This window comes from Episyrphus balteatus, chromosome 4, assembly GCF_945859705.1.
Source record: "Episyrphus balteatus chromosome 4, idEpiBalt1.1, whole genome shotgun sequence".
NCBI lineage: Eukaryota > Metazoa > Arthropoda > Insecta > Diptera > Syrphidae > Episyrphus > Episyrphus balteatus.
Genome location: NC_079137.1, coordinates 53007942 through 53030973, shown reverse-complemented (window position 1 = coordinate 53030973; position 23032 = coordinate 53007942). Strand labels below are relative to the sequence as shown.

Sequence of the window (23032 nt, the reverse complement as noted above, 5' to 3'; positions counted from 1 at the left end):
ATGTGGAAATGTTTGTGAATTCATGAAAATGTCAGCGGCTTTGCTTCGTATCTGCTGGTTGCCGATAGCAAGCATAACCCAGCGGTAGTAGTATAGTAGTAGTTATAGTATGTGGAAGTAATAGAAGTATGAGAAGACATCAGCATCATTAAAATAAAAATCCATGAAAATATATAAACAAATTACAATCTATACAATTTTGTTTTTGAGATAAAAAAAATATTTTTGCAATTTTATTTTGTGGATATTTTGATTTAAAGTTGTAAATCTTGTAAAAAATCTCAAAAGTCAATAGAAAACGACATAAGATTGTTATAATATTTTCATTAATTTTTTTATTATTATATAAAATTTTCAAAAAAAAACAACATTATGGTAACTTGCCTCAATAATAGACACCAGAAACTTTGCACATACCTTTTACTTTTTCTGAATTTTTTCCTCTTCTTTCTTGAGAAGAAAATCGACAATGTACTCTTTGAAAAAAACGTTCACGTACTTCTTCGATGGCTTTGTTGTGATCTTGGCGTCCATAACGTTGACTTAATTCACTAAATAAAAATCTTTTGACAATTTGTTAGTGTATCAATTTTGTTTTTTTATTCAAGCGAGTTAACTTACTTTCCATTAAGATGAGCATCTTCCATCAGTTTTTGGACTTCATCTCTTTCCATTGCATTCCACATGGAGATTGTGCTCATCCCATGCAGGTTGATACCCACCGCAGCCCGGGGGCGGTATACCAAATGTCGGTAGATTGAAGTTTTGAGGATGCATTCCCTGGTGGTATAGAGGATTCTGCTGTGGAGGTGGTTGGGAATGTTTTTGTGGAGGAATCATTTGAAAAGGTTGCTGATGGTGCAGTTGCTGCGGTGCATGTTGCTGATGTGACGGAAGTTGTTGCTGCTGTTGTTGCAATGGAGGGCGCACCTATAAATGAGTGAAAAAGATATTAGAAAATTGAAATAAAACTCCTCATCATACATACATGCAGTACGTAACACATGGATAGCCTCACCCATTTCTTGTACTTTTTAGATGCGAACATATTGTATTTTTAACTAAGCAGCAAGTAGATACTACTGTGTCAGGGATGCAGACAAGTTTTAACTTAGTTTTTGTTTACTTTGGCTTTCTTTTCACATTTTTATCCATCATTTGTGAGAAACGGGGCAGTGTCCTTCTAAAAAATGATTTGTAGGACTTTAATATTATCCTGGCATTAATATTAAGTCCATTTAAATTAGGTTTTATAAGGTGGCATCGAGATTCGTTCGTTGCTGCCTATGAAATTGCGTATAAGTTGAGCTTCGGCAGGATTATTGAAACGCAAATAATTTTAATTAACAATTGTTATCATTGCGCCTTGTGTGGAATTTGTTTCTCCATTGACACGTTTTGTTCCATCGATGAGAACTCACCTGAAATAAATAAAATATAGTTTTTCAATGGAATCATTTGTTTGTATATTTCATTTGCACTTTTTAACAATAAAAAACAAGGCACTCGCTTGCCTGAATATACATTTCAAGAAATGGTACAGTTTATTAAAACACTAGTTCTGTTTGGGTACTGCCTAAAACAGAAATATTTCTACTTTTTTCAACATTTTTCAAACAAGTAGCATCTTGGATTACTATGATTCCAATTTAATGAAAGCAAAACGACCTTCTCATAGACTCCCAACAGGAATCAGAAAGCTCGACAAGTATATAAAGGAAATTAAGAATTTTTATAAGAAATAAAATGTTTATTTATTATTTTTAACTTAATTTTTGTTTTATATGTACCATGCTTCAATTTAACATAAGTTTAGATACAGTTTGAACAAAGTATTTTTGTTTTTTCTATAAAAACAGAGTGATTAAAACAAATTGAACTAAAATGAACTAGGTCAGAACTTGTTCAGTAGCGTGATTTGAACTTAATTTATGATTACTCAAATGAACTAAGGGCTCTGTGATAGCTATCAGTATAACGGCTCCATCCATCAGTAAAAATTTTTTTTAGCTATTTTGAATACTTAAAACTTTTACTTTGAACAAAATATTGGCGAAAGAAGTTGGGAGCTTATTTTAACTATTTTTTTTTTTTTTTCAAAAAGAAGCAATACATTTGGTGTTAAATTTTATTCACAAATCCATTTTATAAATTTTACTGTTCAGTAAAATAAAATTTCATCAGTAAAATTTATAAAATGTATTTGTGACTAAAATATAACACCAAATGCATTGCTTCTTTTTCAATGCTTCAATGCTTTTCAAAGTTAGTGAAAATGTGTTTTAATTTGTTTCATCAATATTTTGCATAAATTAAAATCTTAAAGTATTAAAAATAGCAAAACAGAATTTTTACTGATGGATTTTACTGATAGCTATAATTGAGCCCTAAAGTGCCCAACTCTGTTAGAAATCCCAATAATCATTTTTTTGAAAAAAAAAACTTACAGCTGGTGAAATTCCAACCAAAGCAACAGCATGCACATAAAACTCCTCTTTGAGCGAAATGGCAATAGTTTGATGGTTCATTGTGATGTGATCTCGTTTATAGATGAAACAAAAATGGATCAGGTTGTAAACTTAAAAGAAAAAACGTTTCAAAACCAAACATTAACAATTTTCTTTGTGAAACTTACGTGCACATAGAAAAAGCAGCAATAGTTTTCTCACCACCACTCAAATTACTCATTGACTGAAAACGTTTTCTTGGTGCAACATAATTATAACTTATTCCATCCACATGAGGTTCCTAGATAAGCCTGTGCGTCTTTATTTCTTGGTAAAGACTTATGAGTGCTATCTATTGCCTTGGAAACTTTTTCAAATGCGACCTTTGCTTTTTTCTCGGAGAGCATTTTTAAATAATGTGTTAATAAATTTGCAAAGTTCTCGACGAGATTTAAGGCTTGGCCGCAACGGACGGGTATGCGGTAGTGGTACGGGTAATTAGATGAAAAAAGTTCCACGCCTTAACATTAATGTTTCAGTTTAGAATTTTGTTCATACAATTACCCGTTCCTCTACCGCATACCCTTCCGGTACGGTCAAGTGTTTAGTTGATATCAATTCTATAATAGACAGAGAAGAGGTTAGTTTTCTTATGAAATTATCTCATCGAGTAGAACTTACTGATTTTCATTCATTCTGTTTTTTGTAGTTTTATAGCCACCTTGCCGAGCTCGGGGCATCCTCCAACTGTCGATCGAATTGTGGGATACCTAGATTTTTTTGACGAATCTAAATTGACCATACTGATGTATTTGAGACAATTTGCGAAACCTTAAAAAAATCAATCAGAATTAGAAAAAAAAAAAAAACAAACAAAATAAATTCATGTAAACAGTTACCTGAATTTGGCTTTCAACAACTCCTTCATTTCCTCGGTGTTTTTCTTTTTGTATTTTTAACTGAGTCATATAAGTAGGTATGCTTGGCTTCGCGAGCGACAACATGGAAGTTACTCCAGAATCCAGATATCCGATAGAAAGTTCCATCCAATGCGAGAGCATGAAATGGACTTTCATGGCATCTTCAAACCAGAGCGTTGTTAGTTGCAAAGAGAAGAGCTCGCTCAATCTCAGGTGGATCAAACTTTAGCCCATCAAATGATGATTCCTTGTAGACTAATGAAAATGATGAAGAAGAGTATGCGGGAACAAAGAAAAATTATGTAAACCAATTTTTGTTTTTTATTTAATGGCTCACTTTTGTAGATAAGTTTAACACATCGTCTTCTCGGTTTGTTTTGAAATTTAATACTTTACTTGAAATGTAATTGGGTGCGTTCACGTACGCACAGATACCCTATCCGAGATACCTAAGTATCCGATACGTTTGTGAACACGAATCAGCTGTTCTTCAAATCTCAGATTCACGAGAATCCAGAAATTTTTAGGATACCTGTAGATTTTTTTGCTTGTCAACACATGTTTACGATCAGCTGAGATTTTATATGGGATTACAACAACACAAAGGTATCCGGATATTCTTGGATCGGTACATGAACGCACCCAGTGAAAAAGAAAATGACCCTGCAAACCAAACCTCAGTAGTTTAGGGGAAATTACGACCACCAACAAAGTCTTTACTTTGTAGGTGTATGTGTTTCCTTATTTACCAAAACCTCTCCCCTCAAAATATTGTAGTTTTGTTTCTCCTGAAAAAAATAAACTCTTTGGTAAATGGGAGGAAAAGAGTGCGATGTATGCAATGCTCAAGGTTTTCTCTCTTTTGTAATGGCGGCTCGCCATTTTCCTGCATTTCTAGTGAAACCTTGATAGCCACAGCAACATTAGCTAAGCAAAAAAAAAAATTTCTGTGCTCCAAAATAAAACAATTTAATTTGAAAAAATAAATATCGTCTTAATCAGTGTTATTTGTGAAAATTATTTTCAATACACAATGTGTAGTAGCACAAATTCTTCGGCACGCCACAAAAATTCCACCACCATTTCTTTCCATCATCAAAATGCACAACCTCAGCCTTGTGCATTTAGAAAAATTAAAATAAAAAAAATGATACAAAACCACCACCAATGGATTTGGAAAATATAGGTATGCTTATTTTAAAATTAATAAATTATATAATTGTTGATTTTTCTGTCTTCTAGTGGAGATCAATTCCAGACATCAATGACTGAGTTTACAGTTCGAAATTTTCCTCCACGCCATCCAGAACGAGTGAAACGAATCTAATGTTTAGTAGAGACTACAATACTTGAGTGTGATCCACATTTCACAGACTTGTAGTGTAAGTTAAAGAGATTCCCTTCTGCTCTTTGTGAAGCTGATGGTACTATTTTTTTTTCTCAGGTCTGCACCCTCCGACCACTTGTTGATGTGTTCGCTCTAATCCTAGACAAAAACAACATTCAATAATTCTATGTCGAGTATAAAAATAACGTCAGAGACTCCTTGCTCGCCACAGTATTGGATGCAGTCCGTTCGAGTGGCAATCAAGATGTGCAAGTTCGTATTACAAATACATTGCGAGGAAAGCATTTTGTTCCCCTCAACAGTTGTGTGCATGAAGCGACTCTCCTTCGTTTAGTGATAAAGAATTTCCAAAATTCCTGACGTAGATGTAAGATTTAAGAGAAATTCAACGTCAACATTCCTCATAGAAGTCTGAAGTAAAGTGTCACACAAGACGTTCATGTTTTTATATACAATTCGACTGAATAAATCTAAATCTCTAACCAAAGTTTTAACTTCAGAGTTTATTTGTAATTTCATTTGTAGTTTCAAAAGATTTAGATTTACTACTTCTCTTACGTACAAATTTCCCCACTTAATTACGTACTTCTAGATATGGAGTTTCAGTGGTTTTTCTGTAGCTAAAAAAGTACTGGAAGATGTACATCAGAAGCACTTCCAGATGTGTTTCGCTGATGTAGTTTTGAAGTACATTTGTCTGTACTTTTAATGGAGGGGAAATTCATTTCATCTTGCATGCAAGAAAGAGATAGATGCTTCACGTATTCTTATATACAGAAAGTATATAACTGAGTTTTTTCCCTAGCTCCTATCTTTTTTCAGTGGAAAAGAAGTACTTCTTTTACGTACATATTTCGCCGGTTTTTTCTGTAGTTCTACGTTTGCTGGGGATAATTTCCATCAACAACGAAAACAAATAAATTTATCAAAGCTGCAATGTGCCTTGTTTACTAGGTTTCTTTGTTTTTTTTTTGTTTTTTAAGTAAATTTGTAGTTGCAATTTTGTATTGTTATTCGTTCGAAACATAACTAATGAATCCATTGAGTTCAAGTTATAAAAATGAAAAAAGGAATTCGTTCCATTCATTGTCCTTTCGAAGAAAATCATCAACGTCGACCACACCATTCACGTCACAGAAATAGCAGTCAAGTCGAGATGATACTGCTGCTACCGATACTGGTGCCTCTGTTTCAACACCAGAAGCATCAGCAGCATAACCTCTACACTAACATCAAGTCAATAATCATTCGTGGAGGACAGTATCAATAATTCAATGAGCTCTGAAAAACGCAAAGAAGAATGATTCCCACAGATTCAAGGAACGCATGGGAATACACTTTTTGATGCTTTTCAAACTTAAATGGAATAATTTTTATAGTGGTTAAGAAGAAGAATATTGTCAACTTTTCATGAGTCTCGAAGAATTCAAAGAGGAGACAATAAACAATTCGCAGCTCAGGTAAATCATCTTAATTGCTCTTTGATATTTTTTTAAATATTTGTTCATACACCCCTTTCTTTGTCCCAAGGAAATTACTTTGGCTAAAATAATCAACGATAATATAGCCAGCCATCAATTAGGAAATAGGTGGTCCAAAAAGACGAAACCGATAATCTGAAAACTCCATTGGCGAAAAGTCCACTGACACTAAACCACTTCTTAACTCCTTGACTGTTCTAGACAACGAATGCAAAGAAGTACGTTTAATGTTCTTTTCTTTATTAATTGCTGAAATGTGTGCGTATTACATTATCAACTTCTTTGTTCATATTTGCAGTCAATCCCACACCGGGTTTTGGCTGAAAAAAAGGTGCCTACGATATAATCATTACGCTACTCGAACAAGAATTCTCTTCATCCAATCCAGATAAAGAAAATCTTTACATAATGTGTTTGTACAGCAATCGTTGACCAATCAACAACCGAATCTCTACGACGAAGAAGTCCTGGCCATTCCTTCATTCTTTATTTAATAAGATGTCTTATTGTTGATGCTCGGGTTTTTTCATTCAACAATAAAGTTTTCTTTAGAAACATTTTGTTCATGAATCATTGAGTTCAATAAGTCAAAATAAGTAAATATAGTGCAAAAAGATAACAAAAGGTGTGTTTTTGATTACGCCCGGGCATTGGACAAAAACTAAACGAATCGGTTATCGCCGATAGCAATTTACAAGGTAAATGCAACAACAATGCAACTAAGCCCGAGGGTGTAAGGTGTTGTTGCATTTAACATTTTAATTACTTAGCCTCGACTGGTTTTTCTTTTGTCCAACTTTTTGCTGAAGAAAATTCTTTGGAATGTGCGAAAAATTACCAGACTTGTTGGATACTTAAATATTAAGTTCTTTTTGTTTTGATATTTTTTAACAAAGAGGACCTAATCCCTATCTTTGAGATAACAGAATAACTCATCATGGATTGTGGGTGTTTTTTGACCAAAAATTTTGTCAGTTTGTATGATTTGGAATACTGATTTTACTAAAAGGAAAAATAAGCTAAAATTATTATTTTTAACAATTTCCTATTCTATACTTTTACAAATAAATGCTTTTGGTCTACTCAAGTCATATCTAATCATCTAAAGTATGATTCTAGAATTTCGAGAAGTTTGTGCATCAAAGATAGGCGAGCATCAAGATGTGGAGCTAAGCGCACAAAACTTAGAGTTTAGCTAGTATGAGTAGGTCAAAACTCCAAAAATGATTCATCAATCGATTCAACATTCTTGTTAGGTATATTATATTAAGAAAATACATACCTGTTTTATTTCCAAGATTTGACTACATATATTGGATATTTTACTTGCACAAAATAAACAAAAAATAAACTATAAAAAATAACACATTTATCGGAATATAAATTTCGTTAAACGGTGCAGTCTATTGAAACACTACATATTTTGGCGTCCTAAAAAGAAAATTCCAGAAGCTGAGTATCATGCCTTCTATAAACCTTTCCAGATGCTACATTTTGTACACCTGTAAAGCTTTATAAGAATAAAATTGTTATGATGATAAGAAGCTTTTAATGAACTCTGTCGTGGATTCCTATAGGATTAAATGCTTCTCGACATCGTTATAGTGTGCTTATAGATAATTTTCTCATCACACCTATAATCCCACTATAAGATACTCCTAAAAAGTTTTTTAGAAGTATAAATATCAGCGTTTACTGATAATTTTTTTACCGTGGGTAGTATACCAGCCTTATAGGTGCGAATAGCCCTTTAGACTTGAAACCCGTAAGCAAAAGTGTTAGTTGGGAACCCCCTTACGTTTTGGTAAAAGAGGGCAATCCTGCTGAGTTTTTTGTCGAAGGTATTTTAGATACAGGGTGTTTTTTTGTGATAGAGAACTAACTACATACACCACTTTTTGAAAAAGTACAAAAGTGAAAATATTTTTTTTCTGTCTAGCGCAGTTGTTTTGTGAAAAAGAGTATAAAAATTGTTTATTAGACCAAAAAATAAGCTTTCTGCATCATTTGTTTTAATTTTTCAGGCCGAAAAACTATACAAAAATGCGTTTTAAAATTTTCACTTTTGTACTTTTTCACTTTTTGAGCCAATGTAGTTAAGACTTAACTAGTATGTTGCTGTGGCTATCAAGGTTTAACTGGTTTCACTAGAAAATATAAAATGCAGGAAAAGTCAAATCATACGCGAGTCGCCATTACAAAAGAGACAAAACTTTGTGTATTACATACATCGCGCTCTTTTCCTCCCATTTACCAAAGAAGAGTTTATTTTTTCAGGAGAAACAAAACTACTATTTTTTGAGGGGAGAGATTTTGGTAAATAAGCAAACACATACATCCTTTGTTGGTGGTTGTATTTTCCCCTAAACTGAGGTTTGGTTTGCAGGGTAGTAGTAAACTACCACCTCCAATGGAACAGGGCTGATGTAGAAATAGATTTGCATCCCATAACTTACCCATATCACCGCTGTGTTATCCAGCGCTCTTAGCCCCAAGCCGCCGCCACTACAATGTGCAAAAGAGACAACCATCACTTCAATAAACATGACATCCATCCATCTCACTTCTATTTCCATTCCGTTTTTCCTTTTCCAATTTTTTTTCATCTAGTAGAGACAAAAAAAGTTTTTCCTCATTCATTTTCACAAATGAGTGTCGAGATTGGGAATTTGTCGTCCGGCTACCTCTCGTTTGTTTAAATTGAAAAAATATAAAATTTAATTGTATTATTACTTTTTTTATTTTTGAAAAATCTATTTCAATTCGAAACGAAAATATATTAATATTTTTTTTTGTGTTATTTTTACTTTATTCACACATATGATATAATAATTTGAAGTTAAAAAAAAAAAAAACAATGATTGAAATAAACAAAACTACAATTGGAATTGCTGCTGGGGTTGCCGGAACATTATTTCTTGGATATTGCATTTATTTCGACAAGCAACGTCGTAGTGATCCCGAATATAGAAAGAAAGTTCGTGAGAGTATGTAGAAATATAATAATTAAATTGGGTTTTTTTTTCATTAAATAATTTTAATTTTAAGGGAGACGTCGCCAACGTAAAAATGGCACCACATCCAAAAGTGGTATGCCCAATTTGAATGACCACGAGGCAATCGAAAGGTAATTTATGTCAATCTACTTAATGAATAAGACAAAACATAATTTTGTATTTTCTTATCAAAACATAATTTGATTAAAATGATAACATGAATCAAATTGTAGTAAAATGAACAGATAAAAAGGAAAAAAATTGATTCAGTTGTGTTATGTAATGGTAAATGGGGTAGAGTAGTTTGGGGGAAATTATGTTTTTTTTTTTTATTTTTTCTTGTTCGCATGCGATTGCGGCGATTCCAACACACAAAACGTCAGATTTTATGTATGAACAAAAAAAAAAAATACAAAACAAAAATGAATACACACTTTGGTGATTGTTCTGTTCTTTACTCAAAAAAAAAAAAAAAGGTTGACATTGTAGTAGACCTTGGAAGTTAAAAGGAAGCTTTACTTCCAAAGTAGGTACCTATTTTTGGATGGATTCTCGTTTTCGTGTTCCATTCAGTTTTGATTATGTTAAAAGCATTTTTATCCTGCTAAAAACCTAGTAGTTTGTTCATAAATGAGTCACTTTTTTTTTCTTGTTAGTTTATTTTTTGCTCATGCAAAAGAGCGTTTCATATTATTTGTGAAATGAAATTCGTGTATAATTAATCATAGCAAACAGCAACTCGTATTTCACTATAAGCCCTTTAATTCAGCTGGTTTAAATTCATTTGCCTACTATTTCACCATGGGACAAATATCGATTTCCAATGTGTCCTCGAGTTTTTGTTCTTTTTTTTTTAATTTAAGAAAATATTTTACATGTTTTGATTTAGTTAATTTCATGTTAGTTTTGTATTGATATAACTTTGGGAAAGACAAAATTATTCTTGTTTTCTTTTGGACATGATAATGAAACAGGATACTTATAGCCATTTTTAAGATACGAATAGTAGGTACCCGAGGAGAACCAAGGTCAGTGACCTAATCAGCGCTGACCGCTGAGTGCTCTATTTTGATACCATGGCTCTTCTTCCTTGGTCCAATCTATATGCAATTCAGTTACCAATCAGTAACCATAACTTCTGTGGGATAGTATTTCTTCATTTCTTTTCAATAGGGTTTTGTTCTTCAAAATGATTAAGAAGCCCAGGAAGTAGCAATTAGAAACTATTAGGAAGTAAGAAGAGATGCAAAAAGGCAATCCCAATTAGACTAGTGTTTGTGTTTAATTAGCACGGAGGTCGCCCTTTTTCATTCCAATTGGTAAATTAATACCTATTACTCAAATAAAAATGAATTTGCACTTTCGCATATTAATATAATCGTAATTAAGGACTGACTTCAAGGAATTGCAAGTATTTACATTTAATGTATTTGTAAATGAAAAATATTCCTTAAGCTGAGGTACTGCTATTTTCAAACATAATTTCATCTAAACCATTTTTACATAACCCGATACCAATCCAAAATTCTTCTACAGTGGACATACCCAATTTTTGTTCTTAAATTATTTTCTGCTTCCCTGCTTCTTCGAGTGAATCCCAGAAGATCACTTCTCTTTTTTCAAACAACTCTGCAAAGTCGGAATTTTGATTCTATTAATACTAACTTCATTTCAAAAAGTTGAAAGCGAATTCCTTTAATCTAAGATTTGTTTGTCTACCGGAATCAATGCCCGATCTGTGAAAATGTGAAGTGATAAAAAATTTATCATTTTGAGTTTTCATATGAAAAATTTTTGAAGTTTGTTTTAATTTTTTAATTTTTTTTATTACATTTTTGAAGTTTATTTGAATTTTTTCATAAATCTAGAATCAAATTTAAAATGAAAATAATGATAAAACTTATCACTTCACAGTTTTACAGATCGGGAATTGACCCCCTTATCCACAAGGTCTAGCGTTTCTGACGATCGAATTGCTATCCGTATCACGCAGCTAAGGTAACAGAAACTAAACCGAGCTGCGGATAGAATTTTGATAAAGTTTATAAGTTTACGTTTTCCTTACTCCTAGTATTTTTGTTAAGTGTTGATATTTGGAAAATCCACTGCTACTGCGGATAGCTATGCCAAAAAAAAAAACACTCCTAATGTCTTGGCGAGCTAGCATTTTTAATGCACATGATTTTCCTTTTATTACAAACCCAAACCCAAATAGTCGCTGCTTGTTTCTTTTTCTTCCAGAATTTTTTAACGTACAATTTCAGGTTTCCATCTTCCGTACTTGTTGAATGCATTTTATTTGGCTTCAAAAGCCATATTGATGTCATTTTCACAATTTTTCAATAATTAGCTATAATACCTGCTTGCACTTTTTAACTGATTTACAGATTTTTTTGGTTTATTTTAAATGCACACTAGTGGCGTTAGTTAGAAGGAACAGAAAGATATAAAAGAATTTTTGTTGGTTCAGTCAATTGAGAATAAGATGTTTATTATCTCATATAATTTTAATTTTTTAAATTAATAAATTATATACAAGGTGTCCCAAAAGTAATGTTTAAAACGAAATAATCTGATAGGCCAATTTAACGGCTCTCAGAATTTGGCAACTTGTTTATCCCAAATCCTTACTGTTTTCGATTAAATCGGCCATTCCAAAGTAACAGAGAAGACGCGTACTCGTCTGTGAATAATTAAGCTACTTTTTTATCATGAGTCCTTAAGACCCTCCAAGTTTCAAGAAAAAAGATTGTTTTTATAACGAGATAAACTAACTTAAAAGTCAAAATGAAATGGCCACAACGCAGTTCTTGTGAAATTTCTAAAAAAACAGTATTTTGCTCCACCGACCGGTTCATAATCGTTTTTTTGTTTTTTACAAATCATTTATGTCGTTTTCGATTGGCTCTCCGGAAGCGTCCGGAATCATTCAGAAGTCTTCTGAAACCGTTTTATTGGCTTTGAAATGACAGCTAGAACGCTTCTCAGAAGAGAAATTCTCTTCTCGATTTCAATTCAGAACCCACTCAAGAAGCACTAATACATGAACACTCACATGTCAAAAAAAAACTCCGTCAAAATTTTTGGTTTTTCATTCATGAATTTATTATTTTTTGAAATTGAAATTAATTACAAAACAAAAACGGATAAATAAATGCCATGGAACAATTGATATCATCATCTTCTTCAGCGTAGTCTTCAAAATTATAATTTTTCAATGTTTTTCGTTTGCAAGAAAAAAAAATACTAAAAATATTTGACATTTGAAATTTCACACAAGCACAAAAAAACAAAATTGAGTGGAATGGATTCAAACTGTTTTATTGGATTTCAGAATGAGTGAATCCTTGAGTGAAACCAATCGAAAACGACATTAATAAATTAATAATTGGGTCCAATTGATTAATCAAAAAAAATTTTTATTTCGTTCGCCATTTCAATTTTTTATTTTAATTTGAAACAAACACCCTGAAAAAGAAGTTTTAGGTTTGACACTGGTTTATCATTTTTTCAGTTATCATAATTTTCAAAAAATTATAAAACTTTCCAAAGTTGAAGTGAGAACGAAAGATATTACAAAACAGAGATATTGCTCTGAAAAATCCTGTTTTGATGAATTCAAATTGTAATATCTTAGCTTAGGAGTCAATACAGGCCATTGTTTAATAATAAAGGTCACATTCTATGTACAAGTACAATTCCTGTCCAGGGACAAAAACTACATTTTCTTTGCACGCATACAATAGATGAATTTACTTTTAATATGATGAGCAATTGTTTGGGCAGAAACTTTTAAACTTTCGAAAGCTAATGCTGGTCATGTTTTTCAATGGATTTTGTTATATTGCTCTTAAATCATAATTTATATCGAATATTTTTTTTAATTACAAAAAAAAAAAAAAAAAAAAAAAAATCCTTAAACTCAAAACTAATTTTTCTAATAAAATTTGTATATTTCCAGGTATTTCTTGCAAGAAATTCAATTGGGTGAATCCCTTATTGGTCAAGGTGAATTCGAAAGTGGCGTCGAGCATTTAGCAAATGCCATTGTTGTATGCGGACAACCCGCTAGACTGTTGCAAGTCTTACAAACATCACTGCCGGCTCAAGTGTTTGGTATGCTCATTCTGAAAATGCAAGAATTCGGAAGTCGAGCAACAGCTGAAGCAGAAGAGGAAAAAGGACCCAGATTAGTTGCGGCCAGCAGCAGTTCGGTGTCTGATGTTGTTCCTAGTGGCTTGGCAGGAGAGGGACCTGTTGGTGGAGTTATTATTGATGATCTTGAATAAAAATCTAACATATTAAACAGAAAAAAAAAAGAGATGATTAAAAATGTTATCATTGTAAAAAAAATAATACAAAAAATTTGAAAAAAAAACCAAAAGAAAAACAAAGACGAAACCTCATGTTATTTATGTAGTATTTGCATTCTTTTTTGACTAAACAAAAAGTGCACAATGCTGTGTTGTTGATTTTTGCTGTTTCCTTTTTTCGTAGAGAAAAATACAAATTTAAAGTGTGACACAAGAAGTTTAAAAAATATATAAAAATTAAATTACAAATTATTTAAATTCTATTTTCAAAAATGAAACATATTAAACGCGTCAACATAATTGGCAAATTGATAAGTTTTGAATATAAACTGCAGGTCAAAAGTTTATAGTTCCACATAAACAATTAACTTCATTCATGCCTGTGGGTTCAATTAAAGATTGGGTTTTTTATCTTATTTTATTACCTTTGAAATAACGACACGAACAGGTAATAAAAGTTCGATTTTTTAAATTTTTATACAAAAGGGTACTTTTGTTTTAAAAAAAATGTCGAAAGAGGGTTTCGACGAGTTGCCTATTTGAATGAGCCATTGGAAGTATGAAGTAGGAGGCGTATCAGACGATATTGGAGGAAAACGCTTTGATCCCCGAGACTAAGATTCAACAGGATAACGAAACGACCCTAAACACACGTCCAGATTGTACCAGAATTATCTCAAAGAGATAAAAGATGAAGAAATTCTTCAAGTCGTGACATGGCGACTGCAATCACCGCGTATATAAACTCAATAAAGTTGATTTGGGAAAATCTAGACAAACGTGTCCGGGATCAATGCCATTCATCGGAGACTGTATTGTGGAATATAATATCAAGAATTGTAAAACAAAGTTATCGCATGTTAGGAAGGCTCTTTCGAAGAAAAATTTGTTTAAAGCATTTTTCCTTTTTTAAATAAGTTAAGAACTGTTTTCTCATTTTTCTTTTATATGCGTTCCCCATTAAATTTTACATGCTAAGTTTTGTACTATTTATTTTCTGTGCTTGTTTTTGGTTTTCTTTCTAATGATCGAACTTACCTCTCAGAAATGTTCCCGCTAGACAACTATTATCGAGAAGTGTCTGTCGGCTAAAAAAGTCCTTATAGTGATTGTAAACAAAGCCTTATCGTGAATATCCAAGAGAATTTCGTTTCGATACAAATAACTTTTAAGGGAAACTTTTGATGAACATTTCCGTTCCTACCTTTGAAACAAGGAAAACACTTCCAAGGAAATTTTTATTTTCTATAGCTATTATTCCTTAATGAACCAGTAAGAATATGATTCCATTCGTTTGGTATTGGGAAAAAGTTTCTGTTAATACAAAATACACATAGCTGTACTAGACGTGGCCAAGTGGGTTACCGACTACGAAAAAAAGGAACTATAATAAACTAGGATATGATAATCTGGAGGAAAATAAACATTATCCAAGGCAAGCTCTAGTGAATTACTGCTTTTTGAATGTTCGGAGAGACATACTCGTTTTAAGTTAGATAAGCCACTTCTTTTGTAACTGAGTACAGGAAATTGTATTAAGGAAATTTTCTTTATTGATTTTTCATTTTATTTTAAAGTTCAGTTAAATATTTAAATACCATCAATCTTACGGAAGTGCTAATTTGGTTCAAACCATTGCTATAGCATGGAAATAATTATGAGAGTGTATATTTCGAACATCCCCTATAAAAGTGAAACAGTAATAGTACTAAAACCTTAACAGCAGGAGAATTACATTAAGGGGTAGTTTTAAAAATATTTTATTTATGGAAGGAGAGAAATTATACCAGGACTAGAATGTTCGAATACATTTTTATGGGAATGAAGGATATAATTTTGATTATGGGATCGTTTTTTTTTTATTAAATATAATAGGATGTCCCACATTGATGCCATCTATTGAGATAAATTAAATTATGGTAGTGCCATAACTATAATATGGTGGAAATCTTAACTTAAATCAAACGGAAACAAATGCTAAATAAAGCAGTTTGGTTTTTATACTTATTCGTTTCCCATTCAAACTGTTGTAATTTTCCAAAATTTTAAGGGACAGTTAAACATTGCCTAAAAAACGCTAGTCACCTTAAGGGGGGAAATTTCTCCGGAATTTTTTATTTTTGCATTATTTTTTTTTTTGCGTAATTTTATTTATCAACCGAAGAAACTATTTTCAGTGGTCTTAGCCTTAAATGAAGCCTCAAAAGTGCCTAGATAGTCCCGAAACCAATGCGCTCCGAACCTACCATAGTACTAACTTTAAACGCATATTTTTCGAAACTAGTTTTTTTCCGCGCCGTGCAATGTAACTCAAAAACTAATGAAGCTACCGACTTGAAATTTGAAGCAAATTACTCCTTAAATCATTGGCCACAACATGAACCTAAAAGTTGAATAAAATTTGTACAGTAAATATTTTTTTTAACTACTTCTTTGTAAAAAAAAACATGTTTTTTTTCGTTTTTTTGATTTCTAATTTTTATTTTTCATTTAAAAAAAAAATAAATTTAGGTTCATGCAATGCGTACTAATATCATCTAACGGAAAAAAATTTCCTTTTTGATTTAAGATGATTTCCTGGACCTGTACATTGCACGGCGCAAGCTAGAGGCGTCAACTTTGAAAGGCTCCAGAGCCGCGATTTTGTTATTTTTTCATTTCTTGATAATGTCAGTAATATCTTGTCTTTTTCCAAATTTGCTTTCAGTTTTTCATAAAAAAATAGTGAAAAAGGTGTCGTCTGGAGGGATTTCCCCCTTAAGTAAGTAAAGTAAGTTAAACACTGCCAACATGTTTGACTTCGCTATATGAGATGAGTTTGAAACTAGGTATGTTTTTTTTATTTTTAATGCGTAAGACAAAATAATGCTTAATCAATGAAACTAAAAACTTTTGTTAAAAAATGTTACCTCTACATCCATTATTTTGTCTTTTGCACTGGAAATCACTAAATCAAAAATTTAGAAAATTGTAGAATAATGACACGTAATTGCATATCGGGTTTATTTGTATAAGGAATAAGGAGCTACAGCCTAAACGGATGGACCGATTAACACCAAACTTGGCATGTAGCAGTTTTTTAAGACTTTCCAGAAGGTTTTTTGGAATTAATTTTTTTTGCTCCAAAATTAACGGTGCCTGTCGTATACAAATTTCAGAAAAGTTTAATTTTTTTTAAACTGCTTCAACGATTTTGTTTAAAAAATTAAAATGTTATTTTATACTACCTAGGCAAGGTTATCTTTTCATGAAAAACCAAATTTTCGAAAACGGGACATTGATTTTTTTAAAACTCTTTTTTTACCTACATAGATGTTGATTAGTAGTCTTTACAAAATGGCATAACATTTTATTTAATTTTATTTTTTCAAAAAAATATTTAAAAAAACGGCTCTTACGATTTTGTAACATTTTTTTTCTAAAAATCCATTTTAATTAGAGAAATCAAATTGCATAGATTCTTGTTTTTGCTCAATACGATTTCAGTTTTTTTTCCTTTGAAAAATTATGATTTTTTTTTCAAATAAAGTTTATTGATTTCAATTTAAAAACTCTTAAAAATTTTAGCAACTTGAACCCTAAGCAAGTTCGTGCATTTTATTTAATAACATTAGGGGTATTCACGATCTGGTGCAACAGGCCTAGTAAAAGTGTAAAATTTTATTTTTTTACAATAGATCGTGAACGCACCTCTTCTTATCTATAGTAAATAGTGAATGGAATTCCATGATATGATTTATGTCAGCTTCACTCTTTTTTTTTACGGAGTTGTCTTTCCGCCGATGCTTCTTCTTTTTTTCAATTTTTTTATAATTTCATTCTTTGTTGTGTTCGGGTTAATTTATTTTCACAAATTACATCAAAAGAAACAAAATAAAAAAGAATAAGAATAATAAAAGATAAACTATTCATCATGGGCGACACGCGACGGCGAGCTGCCATCTGTCAAAAAAATTTTACACCATTGTATTTTTATTTTGCAATAGGGTTAGGGTATAGCAAAAATGCAAGACCATTGTAAAATTTCAATCCATATATTTTGTTGTTTTAGTGTTGCAAGATTTTACACTTTTGCACTTTTGCAATGATACTAGACCAGTTGCATCGGATCGTGAATACCCCTATTTTTTCTCTCATCGATTGTAAAATCCTTCATTTGTATGAAATAAATAAATAAATTAAATAATTTTATAACAAACAAAAATACCTTAATTGCTTTCATTGCAAATAACAAGAAAAGAAAATATTTTTAACACAAGATTCTTACCATGTCAGCAAATTTTAATGAAACTCTTTAGCGTTTATTTAAAAAAAAATATTAAAATACATATCTCAATACGTTCCAAGCTATAAACTTTGCAAGAAAAAATAAAAATCTGGCCCACTGTGCGACGTTCATCGATTTGTAATACGTTATCTATCATATCAAAATTTGTAATGTTAAAAACATTTTTTTATCTTTTACTTCTTTTTAAATTTTCTTCTCAGGTTAAATTAAAATTATGTACATATTCTTTTACATTTTTAGAAAATTTTCAAAAAACAAAACATAAATTAAATAAATTGCACGACTGGGATCGCACGTACTTGCTCTTATGCTTAAAGTAACTATAATGTTAAAGCTTTTTATTCAAGAAATTTAAAATTAATAAGGGCCAATTTTTCAATAGTCAGTTAAACAGTCAGTTAGTACTTATTCCTAAGGCCCATTTCACACAGCGCCGAGAACCGGATAAACGGCCCGGATACACGGTTGCAAGGATACACAATCTTATGGGCGCCTTCACACGTAGAAACCGAAACCGAAACCGTGTACACGGTTCGGGTGCCAGAATGAAACCAAATGCGCTTACTACAACCAGAGACAGAAGAAATATATATTTATCTTGTCTTTGCTTCAACTTAGCTGCCGTTCTGGTTTCCTTCTCATGTGCTGTAGTTAAGAAAGGGGTTGTTTTGTTTTTTTTTTTATATTATATATCAGTTCGTATTGTGACTTGTGAGGTAAGATAGGGGTTGTTTTTTTTTTGTTTCTGTTTAGGTATATCAAGATCAAGTCGAAGTGAAACCAACAAGAAAAATTCTTGTTTCTTCTGCAGCTGCAACCGACCGGCTGCCGGGTGTGTGTGAAAGGATACTCATTTTTTCACAAAACCGTGTATCCGGGCCGGATAGACGGTTCTCGGCGATGTGTGAAATGGGCCTATAAGGCCCATTTCACACATCGCCGAGAACCGGATAAACGGCCCGGATACACGGTTGCTAGGATACACAATCTTATGGGCGCCTTCACACGTAGAAACCGAAACCGAAACCGTGTACACGGTTCGGTTCGAAATGAAACCAAATGCGCTTACTACAACCAGAGATAGAAGAAATATATATTTCTCTTGTCTTTGCTTCAACTTAGCTGCTGTTCTGGTTTCCTTCTCATGTGCTGTAGTCAAGAAAGGGGTTGTTTTGTTTTTTTTTTTTATATTTTGATGTCAGTTCGTATTGTGAGGTAAGATAGGGTTGTTTTGTGTTTTTATATTGTGAGGTAAGGAAGGGGTTGTTTTTTTTTCTATTTAGGTATATCAACATCAAGTCGAAGTGAAACCTACAAGAAAAATTCTTGTTTCTTATGCAGCTGCAACCGACCGGCTGCCGGGTGTGTGTGAAAGGATACTCATTTTTTGACAAAACCGTGTATCCGGGCCGGATAGACGGTTCTCGGCGATGTGTGAAATGGGCCTAAGGATAGAGAAAAAATCAATTTTTCAACAGGCAGATATAGCTTATTCCTATGAATAAAACTATCTGCTTCTTTCAGAGACGAATAAAAATTATTCTAGTGAATAATCTCAACAAAAATATTGTGTCAGTTGTCAAAGCTGTTTTGAAAGAATTTTGAAAAAAATACAGTGGAACACAAGAAAACAAAAACAATCATGAATAAAAATGACGTTTAATTTTAAATATTTTTGAATTTGACCATTTTTTTTTTTTTGTTATTCTGTAGAATAAATTATTCTTGATTGAAAAATTCAATGTTTTTATCTGTTTGTTTATGAGCCTAATAACTTTATTCATCGAACAGTTAACTGACTGTTTATTAGAAGATTGAAAAATTGGCTCTAAATAGTATAAAAAATTAAATCTGTTTTTATAATTAATTAAACTCCGTTTGAAATTATCTTAAAAAAAAAAAATAAATATGCCATTTTATTTCTTTATTTCTTGTATAAAAAGGTATTTTTAGAAAAAAAATTTCGAAAATTGTAGGAGCCGTTTTAAAAAAAAAATAATTTTTTATATATAAAAATTTTTTAACAGTTTTCAAAAAAAAAGTTGGTCTGCCACTTTGAAGAAATAATTATTAATTTACACATAAAAACTAAGTTTCAAAATTTTTCATTGATCCGTTTTCAAAAAATTGATTTTTCAAAAAAAAAATTTGAAATATTTAAAAAAAAAAACAAAAATGCGTTTTTTGAAAATTTTCTAAAATTTTAATATTATCTTAACTTAGATACTTTTGTATAAAAATTTTCATTTAAATCGGTTTAATGTTGTACGAGATATTCAGAAACGAAAAAAAAAGTTCTATGACAGGTACCGTTAATAACGGTACAAAAAATATTTTTTTTATTTAAAAAGTTGGCTCTTATGTGTAGTACTACACACAAAAATTTTAATCAAAATCGTTAGAGCCGTTTTTGAAAAAAATTAACTTTTCTATTTCCGTTATATGGCAGGTACCGTTAGTTTTGGTCATAAAAAAAAATTTCAATTTCCCCTCTAGGGAATCACCAAAAACTGCTAACTATCAAGTTTGAAGAAAATCACTTCACTCGTTTAGGCTGCAGCTCCAGATAGAGACAGACAGACAGACAGACAGACAGACAGAATTGCCGGACCCACTTTTTTGGCATTCTCCATCATCGTAATGTCATGTAAAATTGTTATGTCGAGTTCGATTTTTTTTACGAATCCTAAAATTGCCCTATAGTACCTATATCGCAAGTAAAAAAACAGTTAAAAAAGGCATTCGGCAATCCTACCAATTGTAAACAAACAAAAAAAAAAATAACTCAATCTCTTTTATCAGCACAAATGCAAAAGTAAGAGCAAATAAACTAAAAAGGAAAACACACACAAAATAAAAAAAAAAAACATAAACAAAATCAAAATAAATTCGATCAGTTCATTTATCTGTTTCTTCATTATAAATTTACATTTATCTTTTTTTTTTTTATCTAAACCCACACCACAATTCCCGAATTTCCAGATTCTCTCTGGATGATTGTGAAATTGATTCATTTCGATCATTTTAAAGTTTGACATTTTCTGAAATGAATTAATTGTGAGTTTTTCTATCAGTGAATCTGAAGAAGGCATTTTATACAATAAATTTTCACATACTTTTAAATAGAATCCTATCAATACAAAAATAAGTTTGTTTATGTTGAATTGAAAGTACCTATAAAAATACCTAATAGATTGACAATTTAATATCAAAAAGAAATGAGGTAAAAAAAAATAATTAAAGAGAGTACAAAACTCCGAAAATACACCAACTTCCAACACCAACTCAAACAAAATTAATTGTACAAATATTTTGGTTTGAATCAAACATCAAACCCAAATCATACATCAAACATCTCTTTTTCTTTCTCCCACTCAAAACTTCTATCTCAAAAAAAATTCTTATCAAACCCAATAACCAAACTATTTATAACCATGCGTTTTATATTATTTGTGTTTGATTGCACCACAAAACAAAAATTGAGAAATTCCTGATAAAAATATTTGTTACTTTTATCTTTTGTTTAAACAAAAACAAAGAGTAAACAAACTACCTTACTTGAAATGAATGATAAACTAAACAAAAAAAAAATGAACACAAAAAAAAAACACAAACATACCAAATCGAAATCATACCAAAACCATCCACACAACCAGCTGAATAAACTCTCTTCAATCTTCTATCAAATAAATAAAAAAAAAAAAAAACAAAAATCAAACAAACCCATCTGAGAAAAAGAACCAAAGGCAAAAAATTTATATTTTTCTGTAAAATTGACCAAAAGTTTATCCGTTGGTTTCCAACGATTTTAGTTCATCGTGTACTCCGGTCGAAGTTTGTCGTTTGGTGCTCTCTCGTCCACGTCTGATTCTGTTTGTGTGCGTATACGTCATTCATAATTATATATTTTTTTCCTCCTGTGAATCGTATCTTTATAAAAGGTAAAATTTTGTAAAGAAAAAAATCCCCAAATCGAAAATCAAATTCTACCAACTCTCATGTAAAAAAGCAAAAAAAAAAAACCTCTCGAGTGAAGGCAGCCGCCAGGAAACGAACAAACCGAACGAACGAAACCAATCCTTGTTCGCGAAGAAGAAAACCAAGAAAAAAAAAACCAGTTTGGTTCCTTTTTTTTTGTTTCTGAAATTTTTGCGTGTTTTTGTTTTTTTTTTCTTTTTATTATTTTTTTTGTGCAACTGTGCCTCTTTGCCAGTTGGTCTTGGTTTTAGCTCTGTTTGAAAAAAAAAGAAGGTGGATGACTGAGGAGAGTTGGATATTGTGGATGGTGGATATTATTTATTGGATGATCTCAAAGGAATGAATTTTATAAATAATTAAAAACTCATGTTGTAACTTGAAGAAATACATACATACATACAAATATTTCTAACTGCCTACCTAAAAGTGTATACACACATACAAAATGTAAACCAAAAAAAAAAAAAAAATATGTGAAACCCAATTATGATTAATAAAAATTATTATTGTGTACAACTTTTTTTATGAAATCTAGTTTTTTTTGTTGTTGTTGTTGTGTAGTCTTTTGGTTTGGATTTTTTTTTATTACTTCTCTACTCTCCTTCTCCACAACTACACACCGTTCTAATAATATGTAATTTTATATGTGATTTTCTGTTTCTACTCTCCGCTTTTTTTTGGTCGTCGTTCTGTCCCGTCTGTCGTCGTCGTTGGTTGTTGTTGGTTTTGTCGATTGTCGTTCGCTGTCGTTCTGACTTCTTGTCATCTTCGTCGTTCGTTTTTGGTCGGATCTTTTTGGATACATTCATAATCTACGTTATGTGGAGTGTTGTAAAGCTGGAGTAGAGAATAATGTGAAAAAAAGAGAATAAATAATAAAAAACCGTCACAAAAGGGAATTAACGGAGAAAATTGTGTTAAAAGGCAGATCAGTTTAGTGTTGAGTTGAGAATACCTACATTTTGCATACATACATACAAATATCTACTACTTTTTTTTTTTTTTTTTGTTTAGTATGTTGATAGGCTGGTGAAGTAGAGTGATGATAAAGTGAAGGCTGATATTTATTTGTATGTAACTAAATACATACAAACAAAACTATGCAAAAGAGTGCAGTGAAGGGTTATCATTAGAAGCTCAGTTAAAAAAAAAAAAGTAAAAGAGTTTAATGTCTCGACTCGAGCTCGGATTTAATTTTGGTTTTTTTTTTCTAGATTTCGAAATGAGACTACTACAAAAAATTAAATTTGATATTGGTCTC

At 31.5% G+C, this 23032-nt stretch overlaps 2 protein-coding genes and 3 long non-coding RNA genes across 15 annotated transcripts in view; 4 read left to right on the top strand and 1 right to left on the bottom strand.

Annotated features, from left to right (window-relative positions):
* Nucleotides 1–218: 218 nt before the first annotated feature.
* On the bottom strand, nucleotides 219–3974 carry LOC129919007 (uncharacterized). Of its 3 annotated transcripts, XR_008773036.1 has the most exons (8): nucleotides 3705–3974; nucleotides 3347–3622; nucleotides 3129–3278; nucleotides 2636–3067; nucleotides 2448–2578; nucleotides 989–1421; nucleotides 622–930; nucleotides 221–563 (listed from the first exon to the last, which is right to left on the bottom strand). It is a non-coding gene; the product is annotated as an uncharacterized LOC129919007 (long non-coding RNA). The 3 variants fall into 3 exon arrangements; XR_008773035.1 differs by having other exon boundaries at nucleotides 219–563; nucleotides 3347–3974; XR_008773037.1 differs by having other exon boundaries at nucleotides 622–867; nucleotides 1019–1421; nucleotides 3347–3974.
* A 134-nt stretch (nucleotides 3975–4108) lies between these two features.
* LOC129919006 (uncharacterized) lies at nucleotides 4109–5190 on the top strand. The gene is made up of 3 exons (XR_008773034.1): nucleotides 4109–4553; nucleotides 4610–4749; nucleotides 4812–5190. It is a non-coding gene; the product is annotated as an uncharacterized LOC129919006 (long non-coding RNA).
* Nucleotides 5191–5618: 428 nt separating this feature from the next.
* LOC129919005 (uncharacterized) lies at nucleotides 5619–6955 on the top strand. Its single transcript, XR_008773033.1, has 3 exons — nucleotides 5619–6175; nucleotides 6246–6414; nucleotides 6495–6955. It is a non-coding gene; the product is annotated as an uncharacterized LOC129919005 (long non-coding RNA).
* A 1866-nt stretch (nucleotides 6956–8821) lies between these two features.
* On the top strand, nucleotides 8822–13582 carry LOC129919004 (mitochondrial import receptor subunit TOM20 homolog). Its single transcript, XM_055999801.1, has 3 exons — nucleotides 8822–9183; nucleotides 9245–9323; nucleotides 13154–13582. Exons 1-3 carry the CDS (start codon nucleotides 9054–9056, stop codon nucleotides 13479–13481), a joined length of 537 nt encoding a protein of 178 aa, XP_055855776.1. The 5' UTR covers nucleotides 8822–9053; the 3' UTR covers nucleotides 13482–13582.
* Nucleotides 13583–21489: 7907 nt separating this feature from the next.
* LOC129919002 (fat-like cadherin-related tumor suppressor homolog) overlaps nucleotides 21490–23032 on the top strand; it is a 75589-nt gene continuing 74046 nt past the window's right edge. For 2 of the 9 annotated variants that reach the window (XM_055999796.1, XM_055999793.1), the window contains exon 1: nucleotides 21490–21734. The gene's annotated coding sequence lies outside the window, so the exon portion shown is untranslated. Of the gene's footprint in view, nucleotides 22711–23032 lie in introns of all 9 variants that reach the window. The other 7 variants (XM_055999797.1, XM_055999791.1, XM_055999800.1 and 4 more) reach the window with 5 other exon arrangements.